The sequence below is a fragment of the Miniopterus natalensis genome, chromosome 4 (assembly GCF_054644295.1).
Source record: "Miniopterus natalensis isolate mMinNat1 chromosome 4, mMinNat1.hap1, whole genome shotgun sequence".
NCBI classification, from domain to species: Eukaryota; Metazoa; Chordata; class Mammalia; order Chiroptera; family Miniopteridae; genus Miniopterus; species Miniopterus natalensis.
This window is the reverse complement of record NC_142084.1, coordinates 60,124,618-60,138,578: the sequence shown is the minus strand read 5'-3', so window position 1 is coordinate 60,138,578 and position 13,961 is coordinate 60,124,618. Positions and strand designations below refer to the sequence as shown.

The 13,961-nt window shown below is 42.4% G+C and overlaps 1 protein-coding gene across 1 annotated transcript in view; it reads right to left on the bottom strand.

Annotated features, from left to right (window-relative positions):
- NUGGC (nuclear GTPase, germinal center associated) overlaps positions 1 to 13,961 on the bottom strand; it is a 36,419-nt gene that overhangs the window by 11,211 nt on the left and 11,247 nt on the right. The window contains exons 7-12 of the mRNA XM_016213844.2: positions 11,095 to 11,270; positions 9,625 to 9,643; positions 9,249 to 9,338; positions 6,019 to 6,124; positions 4,677 to 4,810; positions 399 to 563 (exon numbers count right to left, since the gene is read on the bottom strand). Coding sequence (XP_016069330.2) covers positions 399 to 563; positions 4,677 to 4,810; positions 6,019 to 6,124; positions 9,249 to 9,338; positions 9,625 to 9,643; positions 11,095 to 11,270 — 690 coding nt within the window. The remainder of the gene's footprint in view (positions 1 to 398; positions 564 to 4,676; positions 4,811 to 6,018; positions 6,125 to 9,248; positions 9,339 to 9,624; positions 9,644 to 11,094; positions 11,271 to 13,961) is intronic.

Below are 13,961 nucleotides of genomic sequence, written 5' to 3'. Positions count from 1 at the left end.
CCCACAGAGACCAGCTCTGTCTGATTCAGTGATGGGGAAGACCCCACAGGGCATGAATACTAGCAGGTAAGGCTCCCTGGGGCCATCTTGGAGGCTGTTTATCACAGTCGCCAATGAATACTCTCAATGGCCAACTCCCATAGCATTATTTCCTTCTCCTACTACCTCTCAGACTAATCTTTCTCTGCTCCCTCTCCTGGCTCCTCTGTATTCTGCTCCCTACATGTGGCCTTTGTTTGAGGTTATATCACAACACTGTCCTTCTCTCTACTCCTCAATACCTTTCACTCCTATAGATCTAAGTATCAATTTCCTGCAGGCGACTACCAACTCCTGCCCTTGGGGATCAGGCAGACCTCACCAAACATCACAGGCTTCCCCAGGAAAGGGCCACTCACCACCAGACATGCCCCGAGGATCCGTCGGTAGGAAGTCCTGGCGTTTCTGACCCCTTCTTGCAGAGGTCGCTCTATGTGGGCAAAGCACTGGTCAATGGCCTTCTCCAGCAGCTGTATTTTCTCTTCCACAAATCTCCGCAGGCCACTCACGTGCAAGTATTCGTTCTAGGGACAGGGCCATAAGTAGTATGAGGCCACCCCCTCCATGAAGGCACTTTCTCCTCAAACTTTGCTTTCTTTAAGCGTGACTTAGCCTGAGCTAATCACCCACAGTTGGCTTCTCCTTAGAGTCCCAATAAGGTTTCCCTCAGGGCGTGAACCTCCTTAAGCTTTGAGGGACTAGAAGATGGAACAATTATATGCCTCCTACAACTTACTTTAGGTGTACAATCCATTGGGCTATTTAGGGGAGTAACTATCCAAATAAAAACCCAATTGTTACTAAAAGAGATTTTCCCAATGTCATCTGAATCAAGGAACATTTAATGAGCTTTGACTGTGCACAAAGCAGTTTTTGAGGCTTGTTTCTCAAACTTTAATGTGCATACAAATCCCCAGGAGAATTTGTTCATCTGAGGGCCTGGGATTCTACATTTCTAAAGCCCCTCAGGTGAGGTGGATCTTCTGGGCCCTGGACCACACTTTGACTAACAAAGCTACAGGACCAAAAGACTCAGTCCCTTCTTCAAAGGAGAATAAAGTCTAGTCAGGGAGGAAAATATCTATTCAGGTAATAAAGTGGAGAGACCTCCAGGGACACCCTTGGCCTTTAGGTTCAAGCTGGGTTCCCTGTGTGGGAACCTTGGGGGTTCTGCAGCAGGCAGAAGCACACTCCTTAGTTCCACACTTAAGGCTCTTCATAGCAAGGACTCAACCAACTTCTCCAACACCACCGGCTCTGATTGCCCAAAATGCTCTCCCATGTAGCTGCCCCTAAATGTGCTATCATTCCCCAAACATGCCATTCCTTTTGTGACCTTGTGCCTTTGCACATGCTGTTCCCATTTTCTCAACCTTCCAGACAAAACTCAACTTCCCATGTGATGCCTTCCCTGACTCCCCCAGGGAGAATCGGGGCTCTCTTCCCCACATTCCCCTTGCCTTTTGTACATCCCTGTATCACAGCATTCCTCCTGCTGTGTAATGTCTCTCTCATTCCATGTCTCCTCCCCTGGACTAGGAACTTGCTGAAGGGACAGACTGTGTTACTCATGTTTGTTTGTTCCAAGAAATGGCACAGAGTGCAGTCCATAAGCATTTACAGAGTGAATCAGTGGCATGGAGAACTGTGGATAATGGAGGTTGGCTTATAAATTCTATTATAAATTTGATGGCAGAAATAGCTCTTGAATTGATGTGTGACCTTAACAGATGACTTAGCTTCTCTAGATCTTGACTGCGCCAACTTTGAAGTAAATGAATGGGGCTGAATGACCCTGAAAACAGCCTCAAACTCCCGTACTCTGTGAGTCTTAGAGTTGATGAGCTTTAGAGCTTGAGGAGACTATTTAGCTTTAGGCATGCCTTGGGGATTTTCATAGTTTCACTGGTAAGAATTCTATAAGGCATGTTTCCCTCCCCCCATAGTGTTCTCTAGATTCTTTTGAGTTTGTGGCTGGTAATCAAAATTAAATAAGAGCGAAGTCACGAAAAGAAAATCTATGGGCATGATTCTATGATTCTCACAAAGTCTCACTCTCAACAAATCCTTGTTGGAAAAAAAGCCAAAAATACCCAAACAATGATAAGAAATGGAAGGTCTGGCACCTACTTTAATAAATGCAAGACTCATTTGACATTGAGGCGTCATAATCAACTTCCTATTGATTCTTTAAAAATAATGACTAGAGCCCTGCTTATTTAAAATCACTAACTACCCAAACTCTAATTTTTTTTTTGAGGCACAATCTTAAAAAGTGATCAATCACAAATATTTTTAGGTTTGATATTTTTCAGAACGCAAAGGAACTGACAAAACTCTTGCCTTCCAACTTTCCATCAAAAATTAAGGCTGAGACCAATATCTGAAGCCAAAGAATTTTGAAGAAAGCTGCTGGCAACTCCCTCTCAAAGGTTATCACAGAAGTGCCAACCCGCCCCCTCCTCTGTGCTTTCTGTGGCCTGGAGTCTGGTTGCAAGGATGGGACTGAGCCTCCGCATCAGCAGAGAGGATGTGGGGCCGGCTCTGCAGGTCTGATTGCAAAATGCCTCGTCCTTGTGTTTGTAAAATAAACCAGCCACACACAGCACCACATCTGATTGGTTTTCCATCAGCACTTCCAAAAGCAATCTTTTGCTGGGCAGAGAGGCAACTTTCAGCCTGAAGAACTTTTTCGGGAAGTTACAAGGTTAAACCCTTCCCCAGTAATTCAGAGAACAAAAGTCAAATTAGAAAATCTCAGATTCCAGGAGGGTCTTTTTTTTCCCCCCTCGCAGAACTAGACCAAAACAAACAATAAGAAATAAGATTTTTTTTAAAAAAGACAGTGAATCTTGCTCTATAGTTCACTTATATAGAGAGTTTTAAAAATATAGACATTTGACCAAAACTACGTAGACCACCTATAAGCGGCACTGCTTACTTTTCATGTTGAAGTCAGGTCTCTATTATCTGCTTCTCCTTGCCATTTCTCAGGGCCATCCCAGGCTAACTTTCCCATGTCCTCAGGACTTTGAACTCTCCTCAAGCCCTGCTGATCCATTTTCTCTGCCCCTTTCCTGCTCTGTATATTAACATGGCACACAACGTGTATAAGTCTGGTGGTGAAAGCAAGTGTGGAAATAAACACCAGCCAAACGAGAACACATAAAGCCTATTTATCAGAGGGTGCGATAGCCAGGCAGTCAGCCACAGTCACTTGTGTTTGGTAGAGACTCAAAGGCAGGAGGTGAGAAGGCTTCAGATATGCCCTGATCAGAGGCCATAGACATGGGGAAGCTGTAGGTGGGCTAACTACAAGCAAGGATCCTACGTGATTCAGCATATTTTGGCTTTTTCTGGTTGGTTCTAAGTTGGTTGCAGGAATAAAGATTAAGGAAGCTGTCAGTTATTAACTAAGGCCTGGCTATTTGGGGTCGATTGTTGCAGAAGTTATTGTTTAGTTTCTTGGGTTGCTACTAGAGATAGCAGTCTGACTTCCTACAAGTCTAACTTACAGCATGCTGCCTTCCTGAGCTATTTATTGCTGATAAAAGGTTGGTTTCTTAAACAGGTTACTGCAGGCTGCAGGTCAGAATTTTTTCTTTATACAGTTGACCCTTGAACAATACAGGAGTTAGGTGTGCTGACCCCTGTGCGGTAGAAAATCCACATACAACTTTAAACTCTACTAAACAACTAATGGCCTACTGTTGACCCGAAGCCTTTCTCATAACATAAATAGTCAGTTAACACATATTTTGTATATGCATTAAACACTGTAGTCTTATAATAAAGTAAGGTAGGGAAAAGAAAATATTATTAATAAAATCATAAGGAAAATACATTTATAGTACTATATACATGTATTGAGAAAAATCCACATATAAGTAGGCACGTGCAGTTCAAACCTGTGTTGTTCAAGGGTCAACTGTATATAATTGCCTTTTTGCAAGTCATCCTCTCGCAGGAAGAAATGCAATTGGTGACTGATTCCAGCAACAGATTTTCCCCCCAAAACTCTCTTAAGCCTCTACTTTTGCATTTTATGCCTCTTATTTTAAGGTTAAAAAACACACACTTATCAAAAAGATAAATGTGTCCATTACTAAGAGAAAAGTAACTTAACTGGTCATTTAGAAGGCCTGCATTCTAACTGCGAAAGTAAATATCTAAACTCTTTGCTGAAAGCTCCTCCTTCCTTCCTTCCTCTCACATATTTGAGTCTGAGATTCTGAAGGCACCAGGGCATGACAGGAGTCCACAAACTTTTGGGACTGTATGCATTCCCATGCCCCTGCAGGGTGACCAAGAACTGTCTATATCCCACTAGAAGTAAGAAAATCACTCCTGCCATCACTAAACACATTCCATCTTATGCAAGTCTCAGGAGAGGGGAAAGTAGCCACTGACTATTTTCCAATTTTCCTCTCAGTCCTTTGTCCCAGGTAAAATATTCTTTCGCTTTGACTCAAATGTTCCAATTTCAACCCTCTAATTATCTTTTTGTGCTCTTCAGATTCTCTGAGCTTAGTATCTTCCTTTGATATGAAAAGAAAAAGTATCATCATCTCTAGCTTGGTCAAAGGGAATGTCCTGCCCGGGGTGGAGGGCAGATGCAGCCCGAGTGGCGTCCCTACCGGCAGGTTTTCCGTGCAGCTGAAACTGTCTGTGAGGAGCAGCAGGCCGAAGGCTTCGGTAACGTACTTGGTCACCATCCTCCTCTTCTTGTCCAAGAGCCTTTTCCTGATATATTCTCTTAACCTGGGGATTTCTGGGGTTCACAGGCAGCACAAACAATTTGATAAGACCAGAGTTCGTAGTAAATAGAATTCATCAGAACTGACAGGTCTGGGTGGCGGTCTGAATTAACTACCGCTGAGGCCCTACGTGGGCGGGGTGCCCACGGCACCAATCTTTCCGAGGACCTTCTCCCGAGATGTGGGACCAGCACTGATGAATGGTAGATCAGCAATGATGACTATCAATTATTTGTAGTGGTGTGAAACAAACTGTAGACAAGTACAAACTGGTTTAAAAAAAATTGGCATTTCCCTCTGGATGAGCACTTACCTGAGTAATGAAACCAAAGGTGCCCACATCTTAGAGTCTCGGCTCATCAGTCCCTCTAGATTTTTCTATCTATATCAAATAACTCTTAATATCAAAGTAGTTTATGCTTGCTATAGAAAGGGAGAAGAACCTCGGGTGGGTGGGATTCCTGATTAGAAACATATCTTAGCCCTAGCCCTTTGTTAGTCAGAAGATGACAGATGTCACGCAACTATTTTCTCCTTTATTCCTTTAAGTGGAAGGTTTCCTATACTACTTCTTGCATGTGCCATGTTGATTATTTCTTTTGTATCCTTGTTCAAGGAGTTCCCCAATTTCTGGGGACATTTCACACCTCCTGTTCCCTAACTCATCCACGTCTAGGGAAATGCATGCACATTTTAAGCTCAGATCATAGTCAAGCTCAGGTCCTGTCTGCTTGCGGGTTTTCACTGAGAATTCCAGTCACATAGATCTCCAGGTTCTCTCACTTTTATTGTAGTCACAGCACAATTGAACTAAGCCTAATTTTTACTTTGATTTTTGCACATGGCTTAGTGACAGCTCCTCGTCTACATTTTAGGTTGTATGAAGAAAGGGGCCATGTCGTCTCCTTTTGCCCCCATAGACAAAGCATACAACAGACACTCAGGCAATTCTTCTAATACCCATAGCTGGGTGTGGGAAGCATCTCAAGCCAAATACTAACCCAATCACTGACTTTTACTAACTCATGGTAAGATTTGGAGGAGAGAAGAATTGTGGTCTCAGACACCACCACAATGCAGAGAAAACAAACAAACATATTCACTAATAGGTTAGAAACTGTGGCAAGCTGGAGCATGGCTCAGAAAGTTCTAGAGTAGGAAATTCAGAGAGCCAACCTTACTCTTGAGAATTTTAATGATTGAGATGTTTTTTTAAAATTACCAGTTTCTTCTTGAGTGAGGAGAGCTTGCTGCCAGTACTCCTGGGCGCTGACTGTGTACACCAGATCTGAGGCTTCAAGAACCTTGGAGTCAGCCGGCAGTTTCCTCTGAAGTTAGAGAGACACAGGAGGGACAGGATAACTCATCCATGGCAAAGGAAGCAAGTACAGGTCTCATGAGAGCCTTCAGCAGATTTCAGTTCATTCACTTTCAGTTCTATAGAGCCCCATAAGGAACAGACAATATTCTGTATGTCAGGTGTTCCCATCTGTCCACACCTCACAAGACATTTGTTTAGAAATTGCTGTACAGAAACTATTCTCTTGGAAGTTAAAATGATAATTTTAAAAGGAAGTGCATAGAGAAAATAGTTCAAAAGTACACTTAAATGTTCAGAGGGGGGAGAGTACCAGGATCCTTTTTGGAAAAAGAAGCAAAACCCTGGAAAAGGCAGTGATGTACTGGGGGCAGCTTGTATCAGCTCTGAGAGCCAGCTGTACACAGCTCTTCCCAACTCTGCCTTCAGTGACATCATACTAGCGGTTAAAACTGGCAGTGGTGGGAGTATTTATACCATGGGAATTGGCAAACGCTACAAATCAGGCTTTTTTTTTTTTTTTTTTTTTTTTTTTTTAATAGAGAGCTTATTGTTAAACATTTAGCAGCAAACACAACACAACACTGGGAAGAGGTTCTATAGAAGGGCAAGTTTCTGAGCTGGGTGGTTAGTGAGTAATCATACACATTTAAATACTGTATGAAGTAATGTTTAAGCAAATTGTGGCTTTAAATGTCAAGAAATTAAGAATCAGATGAGAAAAAATTTTTATGATGAGAAAAACATCAGAGAGAAGTCATTCTATAGTTATGCATAAATATTGTTCCATAATCTTGCATTCATCTCACTTAAAAGAAAAAAAACATAGAGTGTGTGTGTGCATGGTTATTTGGGGGTGGTAGAAAACAGTAGAGAGCTGTCAATCTTTTTGATGTTAGGATATGAAAGAGCTGAGTGAGTAGTCCTCTGGCAGAGGGGAGAGTCCACATCTCTTGCAAGTTGTAAACACAGGTTGTCAAGATTGGACTAGGTAGGCTGGGTAGGCTTGCAGGAGCCCACACACTTGAGTAGTATTTGTGTGAGAGTAAAAGAGAGACACACAGGAGAAGTGTAGGTTTTCTTTCCAGGTGTGCTAAAGCAAAGGTAAAATGCTGTATAATAACCAGCTCAATGACATGCCTGAGAAAGTCAAAACCCAGCTCTCTCTTACTTGTCACATGCAATTAGTCATCCAGACCTGTGGATCTGACTTCCCTAATACCTCTTGAATGTATCTCCTCTATTCCTATAGTGACTGCTAGTTCAGACTCTGCACTTACCTTCCCAAATCATCCGTCTCCATCCAATCTTCCCTCGACTCTCCCCCCAACCTTCCATTCTCCGTATTGCTGAGAAAACAGTCTTTCTAAAATGCATAGTACAGTTGAACCTCGACAAACATGGTTTTGAACTGTGTGGGTCCACTTATTCATAGACTTTTTTACAATTGACCTCAATTCGAACCCATGTTTTTCAAGGTGAGATTCTCTTCACTTTGAGAATCTATGTATGCAGAGGGCCAACTATACTTATATGCATATTATTTGACTGCACAGGAGGTCGGTACCCCTAACTCCCATATGTTCAAGGGCAACTGTATTTCCAAACTGAGATCTATAAATGTATGCTCTGGGGTCTGTAATTTTTCTTACAATATTTTTTTCTTAATTTTTATTTTTTATAATTAAAAAATAAGCATGAACATCTATACGAATGACTACTTTATAGTCAACCTCTGCCTCATATTTTCTAGAATTAAAATTAAATTTGCTCCAAATGAAAGCATGCCATACAGGTAAAGATTTCACAATGATTCAAATAGGAATAAAGTGTTTGGAGAATGAGGGCACCACGTAGCCCTCAAAAGAACTTGTACTGTAATAGTCAGAACCATAGTCACCCTACAGGCTAATGTATTGTTGAACATACCCTATCTCGCATACACTCCAATATGCCACATCCATGAGCAATAAATGTAGTTGTGAATTGTGTGTTGAAGCATTTTATGTCTCTATTTACAGAAACAATACAATTAGGTACTCATAAAATGCATATTTTTAATGTCACAAAAACAATTAAAGAGAATATGAACAGCCTGAGTTATTGCCTTGTTAAAACCAGCATTCAAGAACTGCTTGGTACAAGATTTTGGCTTAAGTATGAGATCTGATTATTCTGAATTAGAAACAAAAGCTTCGAAATTTTCAATTGCACCTTGTACTTCAGACATTTTCTGCACGGATATAATTGAAGTTGAAATACAGAAAGCAATTAAATATGGAAATGGACATAAGGCCATATGTTTTTACTATTAAACCCAGCACTGAACATTCAGTTTCAGCAAAACATATTATCTATCACATTATTCTAACTCCAATATACTACTTATGTTGTTTTGTTTATATTTTATTGGTTTCAGTTTTATAGTTGTGTAAGACTATGGTAGTAAGGAGTTCTATGTTTGTACTTATTTCAGTGACAGACAATAAAAATAATTTAAGAAAACACTAAGAGTCCCACAGAACAGTTACTCAAGCTTGAAAACTACAGCTCAGGCCTTATCTCCCAACACTCCTACATATCCCTTTGCTGAGCTATTCAATACTACTTGCATCTAGGTCATCACACAGAATAGGCTTTTTTAATCATCTTCCTCCCAAATATTCATCTCAAATGTTCCTTCTCCCACTTCTTCACTAAAGATGATAGTTCTTTAAACTTCTGCTCAAGAGGCTGAGAGTTTTCCCTGCACCTCTACCCAACACCACCTCCCTGACGGCCAATGTAATTCGAGCATTCTCCTTCCGTATTCCCACACCACCCTGTGCGTTATTCTACCAGGCACACCTCAAACTGTACGGTGATCCCTGATTTTACCTGCACACATTTCTCAGCAGACTATATGCTCATTCAATTCTTCCAACGATCATGGGAGGGAGATATTGTTATTTTCCATTTTACAAATGAGAACATGGAGGCTCAGGGAGGTAAGCTCTTGATCAATAGGACTAAGTCCAAATTGTCTACCCCCAAACTTTTGCCCTTGCTACTACCCAAGAACAAATAGACATTTGTTTATCAAATTCCCAGTGGTTGAAAAGCAGAAAACTACATAGGGAAATCTGTTAACTCACCTTTAGTTTTTCCTTGAGGATTCTATTCCTTTGTAGTTTTATCACTTCATTTCTTTCTAAAACAGCCTGTCGCTGACTTTGAATGGCTTGCTAGATTGTGAAGGGAAATAAAAGCATGGCAGAGTATACAATTATCAAGAGTCATGAAGTGTAAAATGCACATTTTATTGACATCTTCATTTGGCCCAGACAAATGTGCATATATTTGAATTATATGATATTAATAATAAAAAGTATTATTTAAAAATAACTAGCCCATGCATATGTCCAAACTCATCAAGATGATTACATTAAATGTGTGCAATTTGGAGGTATAGTGATTATATCTCAGTAGAACTTTAAAAATTAAAATTAAAAATAACTAGTCCATACTTACATTTCCCACTTTCCTTTCCCTGAAATGAAATTAGAAAATTGTAACAATTACTTAACTCATTATGTGTCACAGCAACCTTTTGACTTTCCCCGAAAGCAGCAGATGCTGCTATGACTATTTATGCCTATGCATGAGCTCTTTCTTCGGCCCAAGTGCTCCCTCTTCTGATCCACCTCCAGTGTCCATTTGAAAAAGTGTCTTTATCTCTCAACATTTTGTCATCAGTGGAATTTTCTGTGACCTCACCCCCTGACCCAATCAAAATGCAGCCCCCCCTCTCTCTCTGGGTTCCCATAGCACTTTGCTTTTCCCTCTCATCTAAACTTTAACCGTCTTTTAAGACAGTGACCTTAGTGACAAAGCAATATGCATCTCTGAATTGGCAGCCCCTCCCCACCACTGTGGTCAATAAACATTTAATAAATTAGATTGACTTAGGTTTAGTTTTAGAGTTGGCACTGGAAAGGGAGAGCTTTAGATATTATTCTGTGCTATGGGGTGGATGGAATCTGCAGAAAAAATGAAAATGAAGCTGAAATTCCAACCATGAGAGCAAGGAGCTAGGGGGGAAAGCCTTAACCTATTTATTCACTGAAGAAGTTTTCTCTGCTTCATAAATTCCTGGAGACACCAGACTCAAGTTTCAGTGGGTGTGGGGTGGGGGAAGGAAGAGGTGACAGGCAAAGAAGCTCTTGGTAGAGCAGAGAAGCACCAACAATGTTATATCCCTTGACCATATGCCCATGTACCCAGCACAACCCAGTTTATACCTGCTGATCCTTTGTCATGGCTAATAACACCCCCTTTTATTTTCAAAGTGTCCCAGTGTGGAAGATAAGTTATAGTCCTCCTAGTTGGGGGGAGGGAATCAATATAAATTAACATCTACTAAACTCTAAAATGCTTATCTTTGTTTCTTTCTTAGGGGGGGGTGGTTAGAGTATAACTCCGTAAGAATGCTTTTACTGTTGGCCAAAGTTCCAGAACTTTGAGAACTTCGAGAACTTTGTTTCAAATGGGTTTAAAATTTCAGAAATAGACAGATCTGAAAATAGACTCTGATACTTCAATGCTGCACTGTGCCAGAGAATATTCTAGAAAGTGCCTACTAGCTGTGGCAGCATCTCTGTTTTCCATATCTGGGGGCCAGCAGGACCATCACACCGCACAGCCCCAGGAGGAGCTGCTTGCATCTCATCCATGCGAGCAGCACCCCTGGAGCTACGTAGAGAAGGACCTGTTGGGTGTTAAGCAGCTACTATGGAAGAGGGGCCACAGTGGGTCAGGTTCCTGAGCCAGTCCACTCAAGGGTCCTAATGTCCCAGCAAGTCACCTAGACTTCTCTTTCATCCCCAACAGTCACTTCCCTATGTGTGCAATGCCCACCACATCCTGAAGTCAAACCTCCATTGTTACTGTGGTCAGCACCCCAGGAGGGGAGCCCACATCCCTGCAAGCCCAGCACAGTACCTTAGGTATTCCGGCAGGTGGAGTTTGTCGGTCTTGGTGACCACCAGGGCAACGTCCCTGCAGAAACCCCGCTGGCAGGCTTTGATGCTCTCATTCAGAAGGTCTTCATGGGCTCTCCCTCCAGAAACTCTTTCAATGTCACTGATCACCCAGATCACTGAGCACTTATCAATGGTCTGTGAAACATGACCACAGTACATTTAAGAACATACATGGTGTCTCAGTTGTACAGGACATGATTGATGTATCCTTTACGACCTCCATGCTCTGCCTCTGTCTGTCTCTCTCTGTCTATCCCGCCTCTCCCCACTCCCCACCACTCTCTCTATGCTCCAGCCATACTGAGCTTCCTTCAGTTTCTCAGATGTAACTTGCTCTGTCATCTCTCAGGGCCTTTACACTTGCTACAGCCTCTGCTTGACCTCCACTTGCCTTTGAAACTCTGCTAGGGGCCCCTGAGGATGGGTTGGCCACCCCTCCTCTGCATCCTGCAGCACCTGGACTTCCCTGCTTCAGTACCTCTCAGACAGAGTTATTGTACAGAGCTGGCTCTCTGCACCCCCCATCCAGATGGTGAGGTACCTGTGGGAAGGGGCTGCACCATTCAGCTGGAAATCCATGTCACCTCCAGCACAGTGTGTGGACATGGTGGAAGCTTCCTAAATGTTGGTGGCATTAGTGATTGATGGAATTCAAGAAGTCAGACCTCAAGTACCAGATCCTCCACTGGCTTGCTTTGTCTCAGTTGTCCTCTAGGGGAAATTATTGTTTTTCCAGAACTAATTCTGGTCATGAATCTTACCCTAAAACTATCATCACAGGGCATCATTTTGACAGTCAACTGTCCCTGCATATTCAGCACACTGCCACCATGTGGCGGCAGGGAGCCCAGAACCATATGATTCAAGTTGCAAAGGTCAATGAGCATGAAATTACAACTTATGATTAATAGCACAAATATTGCTTTATCAAATAAGCAACTTTCATGAGACGAGTAATTATATGTTGCCTTGTGATGTTTCTGTTACTGTATTGTTTCACTTGTCTTATCTCTCCCTACAAAGTAAAAGCTGGTCCAACTCAGGGATGAAGTTTATTTGTGGTTCTTCAGAGCAGCTCTTTGAACATAAAGGTGTGACAAGTTTGTGAAACCTAATTAAATCATTCTTTTGCTTTATACCAATGATTCTTAACTAGTGATAATAATTTTGTACCCCAGAGGACGTTTGGCAATGTCTGGAGACATTTTCAATTGTTATGACTTGGGGGTTACTAGAGGGTAGAGGTCAGGGATGCTGCTAAACATCCCACAATGCCCAGGTCAGCAGCCACAACAGAGAATTTTCTGCCCAAAATGTTAATAGTCCCAAGACTGAGAAACTTTAATATAGAAGAGTGGGTTTCGAACTTGTACTTTAGCAGTGGAGCCTTTTTCAAATGAAATCTTATGAAGAATTCCAATTGGGGGTAGAGGGTTTGGAGCCCCAACCTACTCAGAGCCCCTCCCCCCCATTCATGAATCTCTTGGTTCCATGGACCATTGCTTTAAAATCATCAATCTCTAGAGTCAGATAAACTTTCTTGTTTTGTACAGAAGATAATACGCCCTGAGAGGCAAAGGACCAGCATAAGGACACCCATGGGTCTGAATCTCCTCCCTGTGTGGATGAACTCACATCTAGGTAGAAAAAAATAAATAAATAAATAAATTGCTCCCTCTCACTTCCCAAGTTATAATCAACTTCAGGAAGCTTTTTTATACCTTTGTATTGTGAAAATTAATAACGAAGTAATAAAAACTCATTTAAAATGAGTCACTCAGCACACACTACCGACCTCAACAGGAAAGGAGGTACCCTGCATCCCCAACAGGAAATGACACCACTTTACTACCCCTGCAGGAGAAAGAAAAGATTCCTCCTCGCCCAGTAACAGCCCAGCTAATGGGAGGTGCCCTAACTCCACCAATAAAAAGCCGCTATACTCTGAACTCTCAGTTTACTCCACTGGACTCGTCATTTACTATAGCCCCTCCCAAGTCCAGGAAAGAGCTTCCTCTCCTTTGTTTCTCTGGACTTCTGTGTTGTTCACCATTACATTGAATGCCCTGAATTGCAATTCTTTATTGTTCCTTAGTCAACCCATTTTGCTGGGAAAATATCTGGCTGGCTATTTGTTAAAGGTCAACAGTATTCCCCATGGTCCTGGTAAATGACAGGTGCTTAATAAATGTTTATTAATATGAGAAGAGGACTGTAATCGTAAAGGTGGCAGTGATTAAATCTCAGGTCCTACACAATGCCCCTAGCTGCCAGGATTTGGTAAAGTTAGAGCTGAAGAAGACACCAGAAGGCTTGCCTATAAGACAGGAGTGACTGGCCTTAGGAGTGGGTGGGATGGCACCTCTGCCATCCCATCTCCCTCCATCCTGGAGTGGAGAATGGGGCTCGGAGAGGTCAGGTGACATGCCTAAGGTCTCAGGATTCTAGTGGCAGAACAGGGAGGTCTGGATTCACAATTGTTTTAGTTTAGGGAAGGCCAAGCTGGCAGCTGCAGAAATGGGGCAGGGGCGTTGGCTTTGTTCTCCCTGGAAAGAAGGAAGTCTTTAGTAACTTCTAGTGAGAGGAGATCGCAAAACCACAAGAATGCAGGGGAGCCAAGGCCAAGCAGAACACGCTGGGAACCATCCCTTCGCTTCAGCCGACCTCCTCAGAGTGGGTGTTCTGAGCCAGATCTGCTGGCTCCTCTATTCTGAGTGGCCTTTGATAAGCTGCCCAGTGTATCTGAACTGGCAGCAACCACGGCTCCATCCAGTGAGAGAGGCTGGCTGCCTCCCCTGGGCTGTTGCTCCCTGGGCCGGGCCTGGA